At 43.3% G+C, this 20,354-nt stretch overlaps 1 protein-coding gene across 2 annotated transcripts in view; it reads right to left on the bottom strand.

The window, feature by feature from the left end:
* ABHD2 (abhydrolase domain containing 2) overlaps positions 1-20,240 on the bottom strand; it is a 61,064-nt gene extending 40,824 nt beyond the window's left edge. Inside the window, exons 1-3 of one of the 2 annotated variants that reach the window (XM_025209677.1) lie at positions 20,219-20,240; positions 7,893-7,982; positions 5,248-5,448 (exon numbers count right to left, since the gene is read on the bottom strand). In XM_025209677.1, the coding sequence (XP_025065462.1) occupies positions 5,248-5,441 (194 nt within the window). In that variant the 5' untranslated portion in view covers positions 5,442-5,448; positions 7,893-7,982; positions 20,219-20,240. Of the gene's footprint in view, positions 1-5,247; positions 5,449-7,892; positions 7,983-10,275; positions 10,322-20,218 lie in introns of those variants that run through there. The other variant, XM_006028281.3, reaches the window with a different exon arrangement.
* Positions 20,241-20,354: the final 114 nt, after the last annotated feature.

The raw sequence follows: 20,354 nt of genomic DNA, 5'->3' as shown, positions 1-20,354 counted from the left end.
TGCTGGTCCCTGGCAGCATAGTTATTTAGTATAAACAATAAACAAAAGAATAAAGAGTAAGAAAAACTAAGGCTAGAAGAGCTCACTATTTACTAAAAGGCTTTTATGGAGTCATGCATCTCAACTTGACAAAATTAAATCTATCTGCAGTCTTAAATCCTGGAAGTCTTGGGTGGGGGGGGGGGGGGGGGAATGAAAATGGATCTCCTGTGTATCTGTAGTTGTCACCAGCACCTTTGAGAAGCCAAAGAAAACTGATACATGCTTAGCACAGGAAACAGATTGGGAAGAGTCAGGAAAGCATAGCCCAGAAAGGCACAATAAACAGGATGAGTTGTTTCAGGGAAGCATCCACCAAGAAAGCCAATTCTACAGATATAAAGGAACAAGAGGGGCAGGTGGCAGACTTATCTGCACCAAACTAAATTGGAGGCTGGTGAAGGCAGTGACCGACAGGGACCATGCCAAAGTGCTTAAGAGTACTGACAGTTACAGATGAGGACAGACAAGCTAAAAAGGACAGTGTCATTTGTAAGAATGTGAAGTTTAGAGCTTAGTGGACACCATGAAAAAAAAGTCAGTTGTTGCAGCTTTTCTACTTGATTAACCAAAGGAGAGATGGAAAATGAGAACATGGCAAAGGAGAGAGGAAGAATCTAAAGAGACATCACATGTAATTGTCAAGGTTTGAAAAAGAAATCCAGAAGTGACTGTGAAGGGCTACTCATAAAAAGGTATTTAGGGAACTTGCTACAAGCAGTACTGGCATTCAGCAGACAACATTTGAGACAGTAAGAGACTCTGAAGTTTAATTATTTACTGAGCACCAGTTGGATTACTGAATGAAATGATTATGTTGACAACCAGGTTTGTGGTTTCATGAACCACAAGGGATGGGAACTAAAACGAAATTAAAATGTTCCAGGAAGAATGCGGTGCAATCCCAAAGTATCAGGTGCCACTGGGAATGGCACATCTCATAGAAACTCCAAGAGTTTGAGGTCTTCTTCAGCCAGAGTTTGAATTAGGAGCATAGCCACGCATGGACACCTCCCAAATCCGTAGCAGTTAAGGTAGTCGCAACAATCAACAGAAAACATTCAAAAGGCAGGTTAAGGCCAGGAAATACCAGGTCAAGCATTCAGAAGCGTTCTGACATTTCCAACATGGCTGCAGAAGCTGGCAGACAGCTTCTGAGAACCGGTGTTCCGCATCCTGGAAACTCCCCACTGCTAGCAGCTCCCTTGCTTGAAAGGTAGGGCTGTGACAGAACAATGTACTCCAACACACAAAGTAAACAGGTTGTAGATAGTCAAATCCAGAAGCCAGAGGGTGATTTTCAAATTATAGTTATGTAGAGGTTTAACACAAAGCTGAGTATAGATGCAGCAGAAGAGGAGATGTGGTGGCACTTATTTCACATTCACGCTCGAAGGGAAAAAAAGCTGCATAATCAGTTTCCTTTACACCATGAACAATTAGCATGTAATCAAGCCTTACAAGATACTTCAATGAAATACGGTTGCAAGCTGTTTCCGCAAAAAATTTTTTTTGCTAATTAGCCATACAAACGATGTGCACAGAATTTAAATACATTGGTTTCCTATTAATCTCTAGAAATGGGAAGTACAGGAAGACAAGTGGATTTCTTTGACACTGTTAATGAAAATTTAGGGGAAAAAAAAAGTTATAGATGTATACTGCCCCATCCAAAAGGAAAGGGATGGGCTGCCATGCCTCCTATTCTAGTTATATGCTGAGAGTCCCACCTCTAACCCCTACATCTCTCAGGTCAGACCAGTGAGGCAATGGTGAGTTTTGCTCTTGTGAGCTTTTTGATAAGAATAAGCCAGCAGACTGATACGGCACACTATGCTGACACAGCATCTAAGTTCTACAAGATTTACTTCCATGTTTTGCTGAATTGTACGTTACTGTGCAACAGGAATGCACCTTCAGGCACTGCAGTATCAATAACCTGCATTTTGCTCTCTCGTGGTGGGGCTGGAGTTTAGATTCTGAAAATTTCTAAAATCTGAAAGCTTTGAGCGCTCCAGAAATGCCAATTTTGATAAAACATGTAGAGCTCAACAATGAAGGTGAAGTCACCAATGGAAGGCCCATTGTCCCTTGCACCAGCCTGCACCAAGTACATTTATCAGGGCCTCAGCACTCCAGAGGAAAGCAAAGAGCTTAAGGACTATATCCAACAAGGGCTCATTTACATGAGATGCTTACTGTGCAGTTGACCAATTAGCTGCACAGTAAACCATCTTGGCATCTACACGTGCACACTTATTAGGCTGGACTAAATTAATTTATTCCACAACATGATAGCACTTGTAGATACAAGTGCTATTCTGCTGCAGAGGAAAATGTGTAGATGCTGCCTGGCTGACTGGGGCACAAGGGTGCTTCAGTGCAGGGTTGCACTTCTAGCCCTGCACTGAAGTTCCCTTGTGACCTAGCTAGTTCCTCTACAGCACACTGAGCCAGGAAGGGGAAGGGGTGGGGGTGCCAGCCAGGGCTACTCTACCTAGACTCCACATGCTGTGCCTGAATAAACTGCGTAGCTCGTTGCTCCTGAGTTAACTGCTCCCGGGCACACATTTAGATGGTGCACCCAGGAGTAATTAACTCTGGAGCAATAAGCTCCATGGTTTATTTCAGGCACTGTAATTGCAGATGTAGACACAGCCCAAGAAACTTTGGTGCCCCAAGGCAGGTATCATAGTATCTACCTTACAGGCTCCTGGTTTCCAGTGGAATCCAAATCTCAAGAATCAAGCACTTCTGCTCCTCACACAGCACATGGGCACAGTGCGGTGCCTCAGAAGAGCAGTCAGAAAACCTGCACAGAGAAGGAAGCACCTAAAGCTACCCGACAGGAGATGCTAAGCGCTAAAGGGGTGCATCTGAACTCCTCCCCCTGTCTCCCTAAGGTAGGTGCCCAGCTCCATTCCTTCCTAAAAAATGTAACAGGATCATTCTTTTCATTCAGATGCAGCTGTAGTGCCTTCCTAAATGTTTAGTGGTTAGGGCACTTATGACCCTTTTCAGCCCGAGGAGGTTCAAACCCACATGGCTCAATCCCAGGGCAGGCAGTAAGGGGAGGGGGGCAGCTGTCCACCCTCCCTACCGAATCTGGGACACTGCAGAACAGAGCATAAGGCTCGAGTCCAAGAAGAGAACTCAAAAGGGAACCAGATGCTGCAGTCTAGTGATTAGGGTGCTCATTGATTGGGGGAAGATGAGAAGATTCTGTTTTCTTTAAATCCAGCAACGCTTTACTGGGAAATGCATAACTAGTTATGTGGACAGGGACTGGGAGCCCAACCTCCCTGGTGAGCGACCCATTCTCCTGAGAAACAGGGCTTGTACATTCAGGCACACAGCCATAGCCATCATGCTTCCAGCTGCAGGAGTAGCATGCACAGCTACCTCAGAGTGTTTCTGCCCAGCACTGTTTTGTGCTGTATACTTCCCTTTAGTCTTTTATTAGATCTAGCTGTAAGTCACTATTAAAGTTTCTCAGAGCACTTTATCAGTGTAATCAGTGCTAATCAGTGTAATCCTCTGCATGTGAATCAGTCACTAAAGCAGACCATCTAATCCTAGAGTGTTTATTTCCAGGATATAAACATTAAGAGGCCATAGTCTGTTAAAGATCCTGTACTTGACCAGCTGGGACCATCTCAAGAATGCTCCTTGTGAATCAGGGAAAGGTTGGATGCCTTCATTGCTCAGATACCAAAATGGGATGTGGGTGCAGTGCCCAGCTCTGTCACAGACTGGACTTCAAACAAGCCATATTAGGAAGGGAATGCTGCTCCCCTGCTGAAAAATTAGAATAAATACCTTCTTCTTCTCATGCTTGTTAGGCATGTCAGGCAAAACCTTGTCCTACCCTACTCAGGTGCCTGAAAAATCATTTTAAAAGTGTCCTCCTCCTCAGGGTATTTTTGTGACTGAATCTTAAGGCTAAGATGACAATGGCACATAACAAAGGTAGGTGCATTAAACGCCAATTTCAAGGACATATGTAGGGTGGGATCGGACACTATTCTACCTAAATATGATCCTACTCACACATCTTACTATGCATTTGTTCAGCATCTAGGTCAATGCCTAGACGCTGAACAAATGCTAGCCTCCTTCTCCTAGTCTTGTCTAGGGCCTTAAGACCCATCTGAGTACAAATAATTTTACAGTTATTATAAAAAGAGTTTGACAACTTTTATGCCCGAAAAAGGCTTCAGGTTAGATTGTTATAATTCAGGCTCTAACCTGATGAATGCCTTGATGAATACAGTATTTTAAATGAGGAACCTCAGGGTATTTCCGTTTCTTGCTTGCAACTACTCTGGAAGCTTTATATGAAGCTAGTTTCCTTAAAATGTTTCTTACATGTTATGGTTGAGTTTTATTCTCTCTCAAGGCAACACATCAACAGTAAGCATTCACTCCAACTTCTCTGCTGCCTGCAAAGTCAATGTAACTTTCAACAAGAAAGAAGTAGGTCAAGGGTTAGTTTGATCAAGTGCAGGAATGACCCCATAAGGCTAAGAGATGCTAATTTACAAGCCTTTCATTCCAAGAAGGGCTGCCAAGAGCCAGCATGTCATTACTTTCTTATTAGATTGCTGCACAGGAGATCTGCTGTGCTCAATATTGATTATTTCACTAATCATGGAATGACAGCTATAGGCACTTTGATAAATGGATTGGAGAGCTCTCCCAGTAGGTTTTAGAAGTGTCTGAGTGTCCTGCAATTCCCTATAGCTCCACCAAGTTCCAACTATCACTGTATTTCCCTCAGTGCCGCATGTTCTTCAAAAGCAGGAAGAGTACTGGGAATACATGCCAGCTCACTAATACCCTCCACAATAGACAATGCACTCCCATGAGGAAAATTGCATCAAGCCAGGGTTCTGATATTAACAATTTAGATTAAGTTCTGTGGGTCACAGGTTGCTCTGCCATGCATCTCTATAGTGCAGTGAAGCCTGGAGATCCCCTGAGTACCACAAAAACCGAAAAAACCCCCTGCCGAGTTGTAAATAAAGACTGAGCCATCCACTTGACTCTTTAGTTCTACATCTCAAGAGACTACCCTACCAACTATTTATACCCAGGTTTAAATGCATCCTCTGCCACTCTGGTACAGCTGGTGGAGGGAGAACTAAGCTTAGTTCTAGTCTCCACAACATAAAACAGATTGTGATATAGTTGCGTTAAATCACTCACTCTTTGGTCAGCAGCGGGCAGGATTTGAGCAGGAAGCGGGACAGTGCAGTGTCCTGGTAAATGAGATCCGGAGGGGCAGTTGGGCTCTTTAGATTCAAGCAGCGAACAATAATGTAGAGAACAGCAGCAACTGCAGCCAGCTTCACCCCATCAAACACTGCCGGCAGCTCGGGGGTTTCCAGCATGGCACTCATTTTGAACCTGAAAGCAGATGACAGTGACATTTAAACTTATGGGAATGAACTGACATATCCATACAGAAAAGCCTTGCAAGTGTAAACTACAGAACTACACTGACCACACTGCTGTTAGGAAGACTTTGTTGTCACGAAGGATTCAACTCAGACAAGCAATATTTAGAAATGCTCAGAAGTGTTCTCATACCACTCTATGCACTGTGGGAAATAGACACTCTGATCAGATAGGAAGGGAGATTTATTCCCAGCAAGTGTTGAATTACAATTTAAACGAGATAGGCTTCTTCAGTATCAAACACAGAAGACACTATTTTGGGAATCTTGCAATGAATGCCCAGCTCATTTAAAAAGATGAACATTGCTGAGCTATAGGAAGAGACAAGAAACCATCGTACTCTCACTGTAACATAAGCCCTACTTCTATGGAGTGTGCTGTGGAACCAAATTATTGCAACCAAACCAAATGCTTCATATTGCTTGAGGATATGGACACTGCAATATTTCTTGTGGGCATTTCTAATGGAACTTATCACTAGGGCTGTGCGAAATGGCACTGTTCCATTTTGCCTCGAGTTTTGAAAGAACAGCATTTTGTATTGAATTTCAGTTCTATTCGAAACAGCTGTTCCATTTTGCTTCGTTGAAATAGCGAGGCTGTTTCGACGTTTCTCTAGATTGACCAGGGACAGGGAGTCAGCGCAGCTAAACTGACTTCCATCCTCAGCGCTATGGTCAAAACGTTGACTAGTTTTGTTTTGTTTTGACTTTGCTGTTTTGACCTTGAAGTGGGTCAAAACAGTGTTGAAACAAAACGGCAGCGAAATTTCACACAGCCCTACTTATCACCCTAGAAGTCATGGGCTAAAATCCAACAGAGAAGTCTTGGGCAGAATTTCAGGTTAAAAGAAAAGAGTCCCATTCATTTGTTTAATCATAGCAAAACAATGTTTGGGCAGGCAGACACTGCTAAGCCAAAGAGCAAGAACCAACTCCTTTCTTGCACTTAGCTTCAATTAAGAAAGATTAAAGTGAACACCCCTTCTGGCTGTTTGGTAATGAACTGTCAGACCTACTGCCCATGCAGACCTGTATTATCTCTCTGGACACAATCAGCGCCATCCACTTCATTGGAAATTGCAGGAAATCTAGCAGCAAGCAGATGCCTTTTCTGATACCAAAGGCTCTTTTCTATCGAACTCTCACCAAGCTGGGTACTTTTCATTTCATCTTACTGCAGTTTAGAGACCAAGGACAGACTAGGGTCAAACACCAGGGTCCACTAAGAACTTTCTAAAGACAAGATTATGCAAAGACACACAAGGACCACTTGCTCTTCTTCCATCTTAAGTATATTAGCTCGGGGGGGGGGGGGGGGGGGGGGGAGAGAAGGAGGGAGGTGCAAAATGGTGGATCCGGCTGGCAGTCAGACTTCATTTCCCAGCACCCCTTGCCTGTATAATTTCCACTGAGACCCCAGTAGTGGTATGGCTGTGACAGCAAGGGCCAGGGTTTCCATGGAGACTGGCCCCAGCAGCACTGGCAGGGCAAGTGGCTGGGCAAGGAGCTGCACTGGGGCCAGGGCTGGGATCTTGCAGTGGTGAAAGCATGGTCTGGAGCCAGGGCAGAGATGCAATCCACTGCCTGCATGGCCCTGTCCAGGGTATACAAGTAGAGGATCACAGCTCTGCCCTGGATCTGGACCACGCTGCCACCGCAGCAAGATCCCTGCCCAGCCATACCCCCTGCCAGTGCTGGTCTCCATGGAAACCTATCCCCATGCTATCATGGCACTGTCACCACTGGGGTCTCCATAAAAACTGGCAGCAGCGACACAGACAGAGGTTGCTGGGAAACCGAGTTCACCATGGGCCCGATCTGGCCCATAGGGTGGAGTTTGCATGCCCCTCACTGGCAATGCATAGGGGGTGCATGCAGGTGCACATGCACCACCCTGAGTATGGCGGTGTACCCCCTGTAAAAAGGCGCTGCTAACATTGCCGATGGCACCTGCGGGGGGTAGCCGCTTGCCACCCCCCTTTTCCCCTTGCCGCCAACACTGCTGGCAGTGTCTGCGGGCAGTCCACGATCGCTACTCACCCCCTGCCCGACAACGCAGCAGCCGCCTGCGGGAGCTCCCCACTTGCCACCACCATGCTCTCGCCGCCACCTGCAGGAGCTTGCCGTGCCCCCCCAGCCTCTGGGGGCACGCGGCATTCATGCTGCCCCTGTATTAGCTTCTAGATTTAATCTAGTCTCCACTGTACAAATGAGCATAACCATTTGCCTCTCTAGGGCTGTAGCTAGCTGCCCTTGCATTAATCATCCTTTTTAGCACTGCCAGAGAAGTGGGCAATTTTTCCTTAGCCCTCCCCCTCCATTGCATACATTAATTCATCCAAGTAAACTGAGATTTGGGGGGGTGGGGGAGGGAGAGAACAAAAAACTTACCAGTGTCACTTGGTCTTCAAGGCTAGGAATATACTAAGTCCTTAAAGATCCGAGTTTCAGTGCTTGGGCCAATGTTCCAGTTGAATTGCCCTAAAATAAAGCCAAAGATTAGATTACTGGAAGTGACTGTAAAGAAGAGATATGCAGCCCAGTAAAAAAAGCACAGGTCCCACTGCAGACAAGAACATCTGCAAGGCAAAAACATAATTGTGAATTAGCTGGCGTATGAAAGTCATGGTGACCTGTTATACCCTTTCATACATCCGATTCATGGAAGCCTTTTGCCAATGTGCAAAATAGTTTCATTAATTAATCTACCCTGGGTAGCAACTCTTCAACAGTACAAGCCAAGAGACAGCTCCTACTTTGACTTTAGCATCATGCACATTAGCACAGAAGCAAGCACTTTTCTAGTCTGAGCCAGCCTTGCTCTTGATAATACAGACATATGGTCACCATCTTGCAAAGAAGTCATGTTGTGCACGGATTGTACACATCCCCTGCATTTCCTGCCATTGCAAAGAGATAGTATTAATACAGCTTGGCTCTTCTCAGTGTTCCATACATCGTGTGGCACCAACATTATGGAAGCGCTAAACTGCGAGACTGAAAAAAATAGTTTCCACCGCTTTATCAGAGGCTTAACCAAGAAACTGTTTACTTTAACAGATGGAAACTTGTTTATGAAGTTCTTTGGCTCCCACTTTGGGAATCATAAGTTCCAGCCTATCCCTCATCAACAACATGGTGACAGCAGAGGCTCAAATATGCCTATTTATTAGCTTTAGCACATACACACACCCCAGTGCTCAAGGCAAAAAACTTTCTGATATTTCATTAAGGCAAGTGAAATGGATGTAGCTTGAGGCCTGTAACACCAGTGGATGCAAACAGTCACTGGTGTTTCACTATTAGCACTTCAGATCCTCTACATAGAAATGCATTTGGAATCCAAGCTTCTAAAGAGCTTCATTCTCCTTCCCACTTCCAAGCCCCCTGCTTAGTCTCTCTGCAAAGGAGATTAAGGAAAAGAAGAAGGAGGAGAAAGACCAAATCAGTCAGTGATGTGGTCTGGCTACCCTGTCTGCTTATTTCTGGACTGCACTGATCCCTCAGAGCTCAAACTCTCACAGAAGAGAGTTAGCAGTCCACATTTCCTGTGCAGGGTGCACTTAATTGTGTTTCTAAATTACTATATTTATACCCAGTGTTTTTTAGCTTCCCATCACTTTGTGGTTTATTATCAGCTGCAGCTTTAGCTGGTTTGCTGTTTACTGCATTCATTTTATTAGTACAGAAGTTTTAAATATAAACCAGGCATAATCAGTTGTTAGCATTTTATTAGTCACCATCCATGATTCATTGTTTTATCCTTACATCTGACTGACTAAGAGGACTGTCACACTGTGATATGGTTCATATTTAGAACAACCCAAAAGGAAATTCATATGGTTTACTACATTACAAAATGTATTCACTTCTGCCCGACTTGTCCACCAGCTTTGTTCTACCCCGATGGACTGAATTATAACCTAGTCCATGTATAAATCCGCATGACCTATGTGCATTAGCTTTGAGTTATTTGAAGATGCCATTCAGTATACCTGCTTTCAGTTCGCAGTTAAATAGCTACTTGCAAGTGGGCTGGATTACTCTTTCAACATTATTTCTTGAAACATTAGTACCTACTGTTATCCCTCTAGTTCTTAGCTTTTTCCTAATTGAGTGCAGTTCAACAACAGTCAGCTCCTTAGATAGCTGCTTTACAAGCTAGGGACACCTCAGACTTGCACAGCAGAAGTTTCATCCATTTACCCAGGTCTTCACCTGAATGAAGGTTGTCCAGCAGCACCTTTCACATGGAGTAATGGCACTATGGCAGCATTTGGTTGCCAGAAATTAGTTTGAAGATTTTCTGCTTATTAAATTACTAGTAACACCCATGTCTAAGAGCCTAAGCTCTCAGAAGACACATTTAGAGCTATGTGTATTGAACATGTATTTTGAAAAATGTGGATAATTGACCCCAGTTCTCATCATGCTCTTCCTCAGTTTTGTGCGAATCAAATCAAATGGACTGAGACAAGATTTTGCTTCCCAATTTCTGAATCTTTTTGGAAAACACACAACAGGTGCCAGATAGAATCAAAAGCATTTTAAATACCCAGGGGAAGCCTTTTGCTGGAGTCCTTCCCTGCTCTTAACCTCTGCAGAACGTCTGTCTGAGAGTTCAGGTGAAGGAGGACTGGAGTTTGCACAAAGCACCGAAGCCATTAATGACTGTCATTCTACTTCCCTACTAAGCAGATTTCACCGCATTCCCCCTCAACTAATTTATCAACCACTTTATAGAGGTAATTACTGCCTGCCCACTTCTCCATACCTCCTCTTTGTTATGTTTCAAAATCTTTGTTGAACTTTTGAAAATGGCTGAGCTGCTGATTTCATAACCCTCATTTAATAGGCTTACTTCTTTTCTAGAATGCGTTTTGCTTAGGAGAAAAAAAAATGTATTAGTTTTTGAGTTAGTTGAGTCTTATTCACCTCACAACACAAGATAATTATATTCAATAAATCAAGGGTTTCACACTACAGCCTAGTAGCAAAGAGGGGGAGGGGGGCATCAGAGAAATGCCTCGTTTGCCACCTTGCCAACAGTCCAGCAGAGTAGAAATGTATATAAAAAATATGCTTGGAGAAAGAAGGATTTTGTTCCTGAAATGCGGGGGAACTTATGTGACAGATAAGAATTAAGACCGGCAGTGCAGCTCTACTGTATTATGTTTGGCAGGTGAAGATTCCTGGATTAAAAGGAAGTGTGTTTTAAGTAAGATATTTTTGTTTTACACAAGTCAAGCAAGGAGAGCTGGGAGACAATTGCACAAGCTCTTGGGAAAGCTGAACGAAATGGGAGGCATACCACAGTCATGCCCTTCTGCAGATGCACTGGACTATGCTTTCTAATAGAAACAGACATGGGAAACCGCTCCTGACAAGTCCAGCACAAGCAGTTGACACTGTAGTCCACTGGCTGCCAAGCATTCTGCAAAACAATACTTACAGCAAAACAACTTTTGGAAATAAAAATCCACCTTTTGGATACTTTTGTGAATCTAGAGAATATACAGGCTGGAGAGACGCTCCTGATCTCTTCTGGAAAATCCAGATAGCAAATGAAGGAGGACTCATGGCAAGACTTTCCCAAAACACAGCATCCATTTAAGTATTCAAGGACGATATTTTTAGAAGTCCTCAGTATTTCACAACTCCAACTGAAACACCTACAGCCAGATTTTCAGAAGGGCCAAGTGACTTGGAAATCCTGACCAACTACTGAGATGCTCACAAAAGCCAAGTCTGAAGGTCTGAAGAGGGTCGCAAGTATTCAGCCCTTCTAGAGTGAGAGGGCTTGGTTTACTAAACTAGTCTAGAAAGTATCTTCTCTCACCATTTGAGAGAAGCATCTCTAAAAAGGTTGCCTTCTTTCACCAGGAAAAAAGATAAGCTCATCTTGCCTATGTATTTTACTAAACCCTCCTTGCTTTGAACCAATAAGCTAAAACGTTTACAAAAAAGGGAGAGAGATAATTGAAGCATGTGTGCTAATCAAAAATTAATCTGCCATCTTCTCTAAGTGTGTTAGTGTTAATGCTAGAGAATAGACATTTAGCCCTTTCTAAATGCAGAACTACATGGGGTTTAACTTAAGCTGGAAAACACAGCTGCCTAACATGGCTGATGTCTTGTGCTTGGCATGAGTCCTGTGCCTCCAAGGAGGAAACAGTCTGAGGTATCTGATGAGAAATGGGAATTTCCTCTTCAGCAAGGAGGTGAAGAGGTACAATGTGTTCAACTGTAGTTATTCTGTTGCAGCTGACAAAAAACTCGAAGAAGGAGGAGATGTATCTAGTAATGAGGAACACCTTAGGGACTACAGAAAGCAACATGAGTCACTATCACAACCCCCCTTTCCAAGTCATTGTATGAATTTAAGAAATGACCTTGCATGGCTTACTTAGGTCAAGCATACTAAATAAAGCTATCAGTGCAAGTCTTAAAATCCTGTTTCATAATAAAACAGTTACAGGTTGCAAGGACCTAAGAGAAGCCCTGCCTGTTTTCTATACATAAGGCTGCTCCGTTCCCAATGAGGTGCTTTCTTCAGCCCTATTTAGTAATCACTTGACTTGCCTGAAGAATACCAGGTCTACTCATTTCAGTGAAGCACTTGAAAGTCCTTTGGCCTGTGCATCATTATCTGGTCAATATTTAAGAAAGTTCCTCCCTCCTGGTTTCACCCAAACTCAAGAATTTCATTTTTGGAAGGCAGCTCAAAATAGGACCAGGACAAAGCCTTTCCCATAGCCATCTCACACAACAAAAGTGGTGGTGACTATCCCTTAAATCAAAATTGTACCTTCACTGCCCAAGCAGTGGAGTTCAGCTGATGCTGTCAGCCCAGCTGTTGCTATTTTAAGAACTTAAAAAGCTGGAGAATTCCTCACCCACTGTAAGAACTGAAACCCCCCACTTTGCTCCACACAAAAGCCTTAAGACTGCTTTTGGATGCCAACAACTCCAGAACCTTTTCAGCTAGAGTGATTCAGGAAAGACTGAGCAGCTAGATTTTACTTCTCAATCTACATCCTTCCATGAGAAGATCAGGTTTGAAACTAGTCTGTCAGATTAACAGGCATGAAGACTATAACAGGATTTCAATTGCTGGAAATTTAATCTAGACAAATTAAAACTGGCAATAAGTAAACTAAACCAGCCCTTTACCCTAAAGTAGTGAGAGCAACCTCTACAGCAGCATACCAGATAATTTTAAACCTTGGAAAATCTACTTCAAATTAACAGTATTGCCAACTCTCATGATTTTTGGCATTGGTCTTAAAGTCTACACTTTGGGAATGCGAAAAACTTAGCTCTTTCAATATAGATATAATAAAAGCTCTATCCATAGCTAAGATTTTCACATTCCTGAAGCTTAGACTTTAAGACCAACGTCAAAAATCATGAGAGTTGGCAATGCTGAATTAAGACAGCATAATTTTTCTAAGAGAGATTCTATATATCAAAAAGAAATTATGAGCCTGTTGCAGGAGTTGCTGGGTGGAATTGGAATTACAACAGAAGTTCCTAAGAGTCCCTCCTACCTCGAAACAAAAATACCAAACCCCCCCAAAAACCCACTTACCCCAGGAATTAAAGACAATAATCCCAACTGTGTTTTTAACAAAAGCCACAATAAACCCACGTTATGTCAGGGAAATGGAGCTGGAAACCCTACTGCATGCTGACATACGAACAGTGGTATGTTGCACCAGGCCAAGAGAACACTTCGATGTTAGAGATGTCTGTGAAGAGACGGGTCCACAAAGCCAAGTATAAGAGTCTGACATCCCTCTGAATCGTCTTGCAGTGAAAGAGAAGCAACAGAGAAGTGAACATATTTCTATGGGAGAGGACTGCTGGTCAACATGAGTTTTAAGATACCAGTACAAATTGCTGAATTAAAGTTTCTGGTCATACACAGCCCCCCAGAAATGGGCAAGGAATTATCTAGCAAGAAAGGAATTAAAGAACCTCAGCTTGCTTACTGTCGGGTACGGTCTCTCTTGCCAACAGATGCATGGAGTTTTCACAAAAGACAGGCAATCAGTTTTTTACCAGAAAGAAACACATGTTACTGTAAGCCCCAATTTAAAAGCAGTTAAGTAGGAAGCTCTCCAAAGGTTTGAATAAATGCAAGTGTAACAAACCTGTACATCTAAGTCTTGCAAGCTCAGTAATATGTAAATGGAAAAGTATCAAAAACTGCTTAGCCCAATGTTATGCAAATACCTGAGAAGGTTTGCTCTCCTTGATCCTCACTAAACATACATGAGACGGTGTTCTTCCTTTTCCTTAGGGATTAAAATCAATTTACAGTTCAGGAAAAGTGTACTTGCCAGGAATGAAGAAATGCCCTAGAGAACCCCTGATCATTTAGATGGAAGATTTGAGAAGTATATTCCAAGATAAAATTGTAGCAGAGACTAAGGCTAAGAACCTCTCCAAATACTGGAACCATTGGGAATTAGGCCTCTAAATGCCTTTGAGGTTCTGGGTCTGGGTCTGTACTGGAGAGAGATCAAAAAAAGGACTGCTCCTATTAGTCCTCCTTGAAGTCTTTATCAAACCCATGAAAGACACTAAGAGCAGATATGAGCTTCAGACTGCATCTCTTACGAAGTGTTTCACCTCAAAACAAGGTGGGCACAGTGATTCATGAAGACAGTCTGGCCACAAAGACACTCGAAGGAACAGACTCACTAGATGGCACAGTTCCACGCTGAAAGACCATGCATAATGTTTCAAAGCCAGTGCTTAGATGAGAGATTTGGCTGGCTGGTCAGTCTGCAGAACTATAGGCCCTGCTCAGATCATATTCCAACAGGAATTTCCTGGCTAGTACCTTTGCTGCAATTTGAACTTTTCATTAACTAGCACACATATTAAGTTGAGAGGTACTCAAAGGTTATGGGGATAAAGGTTCATTGCACAAGGCACCATATGGTCAGAATCAGAAAGAGGAGCAGTCAGCTAGTTTTATGGACTCAGGACTGCTCCATACCCAACACACCCCACCTTTGAGTGCTGAGCACTTAAAGGAACTGCCTGTACCTTCTGGGATTCTAAACAATTCATTTTGGAGGTTTCTCTCGCCTAATTCTGTACAGATGGAACCCTGTCAGGCCCTATTAAGAAGGATCTTTTCCCCCCACACCTAGGGTGCATCTAGATGAGTGGAAACGTGCACTTTGCAGTGCCTCAAAGGCTTTCGTGGCACTGCAAAACAGCATGTGGCACACATGAAAGGGTTCTCTGTGCGTATTTGCAGCACAGAGCCAAAATTAAACACCAGGAAGTCCTGATATCTCTAAAAAACAAAAAAACAAAAAGCAAGGCGGTGCATGTGGCTGCAGCATGCACCACCCGAAACCAGAGCCTAGCTGGCCAGAGCTACACCCCAGCTACTGACCAGGCTTGCAAGCCTGAATCACCAGAACTGCAGCTCCGGGACAGCCCCCACCCCAGGTAAAGCTCCCAACCTCCCCTACCCCACCCATGGCAATTTGCCACACGCCAGAGCATGTGTGAAGTGGCATTCCCAGGGACAAGTAGCACAACTATGTGCCACTGCCATTTGTCCCCAGGGAAATGCACGTTCCTACTCACCTGGATGTGCCCCTTGAATCTAGTCAGCACCCACATGGGCCTCAGTCATTTTTCTTCCCTTCTCCCAAAGGGAACTACACTTTGGCTATCCAGAAGCCATGTAGCTAAAAAGGATCATTCTCAATCTTATACAAGAGAAAGAGCTCCCATCTTGGGTTCCCGATTAAAAATGTTCATAATCCAGTCTCTCAAATATTTATTGTTCCTCCTATTACCGTTCCACAAAAACAGCCTAAAAGATTCCTGCTTGCCACAAAGATATACGACAGTTTCAGTACAGGCTATGTGCGTCAGATATAAATTACAAAGATTAACTGGAGACAAAACCATGAGGACTTTGATATGGCTCAGATAAGAAGTCAGTCAGTTGGATGCGACTTATCTCACAAAGGAAAGGAACTCTTATGTATCCAAGCATATGTAAATCTTCCTTATGTTTGCTCTCATAGCTGAAAACGTTTTGTTTTGATGAAAGACCAAGAGATGGGCACAGCTGGCTAGTACCAACACTAAGATTGCATTCAGAAGTCCTATACTCCATGATGTTATCAAGGCGTGGTATGGAACCATGAAAATGCAGATAGCTCCATTAGCGTATATCAACATAGCTTGGTCTCTGGAGAGACGGTGTTCTCCCAGCCAAAACACCCAGCCAAACTCAGGTTAGGCCTAGAAACAAGATCAATGGGATGCACTGAGACAAATGTGGTGTTGTAGCAGAGACACTGGCAAAGCCTTTTAAACCTTGTTAAAACAGACTATGTCTCTTGCTCTGTTTGGAGATGACTAAAGGTTGTTTGGTCCTATTCACCAAGATAAGGGTAAATGTAGTGGATCCTGATGCTGTGTATGGAGGTCCCTTACTCATGTATAGGAACCCTGAAAAAACCCTTTCCCAAAGGTTTTCCACATTTTGTAGAGTAAGCTACAAGGTGGAAAGGCTACAAGTTGAGAGCTGTCTAAAAACCACAAAAGCAACAGTGTCTCACAGATATCATAGGCAAGGCGAGTGCCAGTTGGGTATCCAAAGCAGATATTGCCTAAGCCCTCTTCAATGGAGTACCAGCAGATTTTGTTTAGCTGGCGTGCAGCGATCCACTGAAGTGAGCTCTACACTCAAGTCAGGGGAAGAGGCAGAAAAAGAACACACAAGTCCTAAGGCACCTGCCAACTAACTACAGGAGCAATTCCTTCAGTGCAGTAGTACCATGATGCTGAGAGCCTTCTATCCACAGCTGTCATGGCAAACCTGGTAAAAAGCATTATGAAAACACTGTTCTGATCTCTTGGGTCTACTACTTAGTTTTCCACAGAACTGGCACCTGCTGCCTTCCCTAGGAGGGGACTGCAGTCATATGCTCCAGCCCTCATATATTTATCCCCTCTTAGGCTCTCTACAAGCATCCCCCCTCCACACACTGCTTTTGGAGCTCATGGCCCTATGTCTGACTTGTACCCAGATTCCAGTCCACTTGGACGTCACAGCTACTCTTTGTTCAGTTGCAGGTTTTGCTGTCAAGTGACTATTAACACTTCAACCCAGCTACAGCAGAGCACATCTTGCCACAGCTTACGCTGCATAGTAAATTAGAGACAGTCCAGAAACTGAGCCCACATCAAAGCTGTGCAGAATACAAGGCAAACTGTACAGCCCCAAGTACACTGAAGAAGATATCAACTGTCCCCTCTGATAGCAGCTGTCCAAGCCCTGGGGGAGCTGCATCTGCTTATCCAAGCAGACTCCCAACACTTGCAGGAAATGTAAGGAGCAGGAACCGCGTTCACAGAAATCTGTTCTGAAACCATGTGAGAGAAGAGCTTTGCAGTCATTCAGCAGAAGGTAGCAGCTACTGAAAAAAAAATAAAAAAATCAAGGGCAGGAATCGAGAGAAGAGCTCTTGAATTCAGGAATGTAAATTAACTAACTAAATAAAAACAAAGCAACAGCACTTCAGGACTGAGGAGGGTAGTAAGCTAAAAAAGCTACCTTAAAAAAAGCCTTATCTAGAGCTACCGAGCTGGGATCAGTACCCAAATTCTGCACATACAATTCTCTGCTTGTGGTTAGGACAGACCAGGAAAGCGAGATAAATATAAGTCTTGTTCAGGGAAGGGCTTTACCAGTTGACCTGGAAGTCATCTCTCTGTATCCCACTTTCCCCATATTTTCGTAAAGGTATGTAAGGGCAGTTAGGTCCCAACTCCCACTAAGTCAGCTATAGTGGGGCACTTAGATATTTTTGCAATGACATTTTTTCAGTTCCAAAAATAATCAGCTGACTTTAAAGGGATTTACAGCTTGGATCTGTTTGACTAGTCATGCATAGCTCACATACCATGACTGCTGAGTTTTCAGTTGTAGCCGTGTTGGTCTAAGGACATAGGCAGGCAAGGTGCTTTTGGTAGACGTGATATTTTATTAGACCAACTGAGTAGCTGGAAAAAAATTCTCTGCAAGTTTTCGGGCACAATCACCCTTCCTCAGGCTTAGGAAGTCTCTGCTGTGAGCACTTCAGATTTTAATGCACAATGGGGTTCTGATCAGGACAGCTACATCCTATTAGAAGTTTAATAATTCATACCCCTATCATCATATTATAAAGGTTAATAAGTCTAGACTATGCTTTTTATATCACAAAGCTCTTTCTGCAAGGTACAGGAGGCTACAAAACAAGAGGTAAGCTCATTAACTAATATACCCAAGACCCAGTCAAGCCATTTCACCATTTCCTACAGAAAGGGCACCCACAGCATACTGCCAGAGAACTCCAGTCTGTGGGTAGAGCAGAAGTTTGCACCCATCCAGTACAGTTTATCACTATGGATTCTTAGTAATATTTCACAATGTAAATATGTTAACAATATGAATTTCTTGCAGTCCATTGCATTTAGATTTAACAGAAATAGTGGTTTCGGGGGAACTTATCCTGCTACTGTCCCAAGTTAACCTTTTCAAAACTTAGAAAAAAATCTAGAGTGTTTTCATGTTTGTTCTCATTTTCAGTGCAAGTAAGTTTCTTTGCAAGTCATTGGCCTGGAGTGTGAGCAAATGAGTTGCTGCTGTACTGAGAAAAATGAAGTCTCCTAGAAGCCAGCTGTTAAGCAAGAGTTAAAAGCTTACTAGCTATTTTGACCAGATATCCTGACCGTGTCAAAACCAACTTAAGCAGTCATAAAAAGAATGATAAACGTTGGTCAGTTGTTTTTCCATTTTCAGCACCTTAACTGACAACAGCAGCAGCTCTTTAAATGTAAGTTGCTTGGACTTGAGCTCTGTGAATAATGAAGGGACAAATGAAGAACGCTAGTGCCCAAACTGTTACTGCCACATGATTCTGCATATGATGGAACATATTCTCATGATGAACTAAAGAAATTACTTAGCTGTACCAGACTCCAGTTCAGGGCACCTGTTCTCACTGGCATATGGGCATATAATGACAGACCAAAGATAGGCTTCGCTACTTGGGAATTTAAAACACAAGTTTCCTGCCACTGATGTTCCCACTAGCAGAGCTGAACTTATGGCAAAGAGTGCTATCAGATAGAAGGAGCCAGTGTTTCAAGCACCATGTTACGGAGTTCATGCTACATGTAGCATTAGAGAACAAAAATTACAAATGCTGGTGGCTGCCTGGCCGATGGCATTTTTTCCATTATTACTGTCACTCTCAGAGCTGCCACAACTGTTTTGTTTTTCTAAAGCAAAAATATATATTGTCTCCTATAGGCTATTTCCCTTTTCTGATCCTTGCACATTGACAGCAAATCGCATAGTCTGGTATGGAAGTCTATTTAACATAAGATAGGTTTTTGAAGAATGGGAAATGTTCATCTGTATGATCAGTCATAGAAGGTTTGCAGCTATTTTAATATCTAACATAAATTTGACATGTAGAGCAGCTGATTTGTGATGTCAAAATATTAAGTAACTATTAAAATAAACTTAAAATGGAATGAAGAGAATGAATTAATCTGGAAGATTATTCAAAACTGTAGTCCAACTAAAAAAATTGGCGGTGAAGCTTCAGAGAAGCTTACATTTTCCAGAATACAAAATAATGGCGTTGAAGCATTTCAAACCACAAGATCTGCCACCTGGATCAGTTTTAGTTTAAAATCTAGTTTGCAACATAAAACGTTTGAAAAGTCCTGCCAGCTACCTTCAAGCAACAACAGCTCAAGAACTTGAAGCCAGCTTGATCTGTGTTTGCCAAGCAAATCCAAAATGTCATTGCATCATTTTTTCTCCCTCACCTGTTTATCTTCCCCAAGAAGCTGTGATCCTTTGAGTGTGTTAAAACTGTGTGGGATAAAGAACTATCTTTATCTAAGGATGTGCCTTGACATGTTACACAAGCATTTATACTTAAAAGCTCAAGAGGCAATGAGCCAGCAGCAAAGATCTCACCTGAAGATAAAACAAGGTTAGGAAGGTCAGCCAAACCTAAACTGCTTTCTTGAAGAAAGCGGTTTTGTAGTGTGGGAGGGATGTATGGGGCAGCCCCTCTAAAAAACAAAGCACTGACCCCCCAACAGAAGCAGTAGGAGCTTTTCTATCACTGGCAAAAGCAAGAGGAGCGCCAGTAAAAAGTCAAGGTTAACTCCATCCTCTGAGATCCGCTCGCTTGAGACATGCTGAGGAACCATCAACGAAGCAAAGCTGCAAATAAGCCCTACAGGAAAGAGGTGCGGCAAGAGGATATGGAATAAACACAGATTAGATCTCACTGGAGATTGCAGCTTTTCCCCTGCATCCTTGCTGGTAAAGCCTCCAAAATTACAGACATAACAACATTGTGAGTAAAATGGCTGCATTTCCACTTGAACGGAGCAGACAAGAGCCTCCTCCTTCCAGTGTGGAAATAAAACTCACGAACAATACAATGGAAGGTTTGCAAAGAAAACAACAAAACACAAAACAGAGAATGGGACCAAGAGAAGAGAAAAGCGGATGGATGGTGCGGCTGTCAGGACGAAAGCTACTGCAAGTACGCACGGAGCGGCCGGCACGAGTTGAAATGGCCACGCTACTTCTTACAGCCCATCGCAAGCAGGGAAGCGAAGAGTTGCAGTCCTACCCGTGTCGCGGGCAGTCCTACCCGTGTCACGCGCGTGGGAAAGCTGAACACCATCTACCAGGGGGCCGGCGACTTTAATAAGCCACCGGCTTATCTTTGTTGCACAGCCGTGGGGAGGTCCTGGTGCTGCTAACTGCAGAAACCACCTAAGCCGGGG

Source organism: Alligator sinensis, unplaced genomic scaffold (genome assembly GCF_000455745.1).
Source record: "Alligator sinensis unplaced genomic scaffold, ASM45574v1 scaffold874_1, whole genome shotgun sequence".
Classification (NCBI taxonomy): Eukaryota; Metazoa; Chordata; order Crocodylia; family Alligatoridae; genus Alligator; species Alligator sinensis.
The sequence above is the reverse complement of the archived record's forward strand: the minus strand, read 5'-3'. Positions and strand labels throughout refer to the sequence as shown.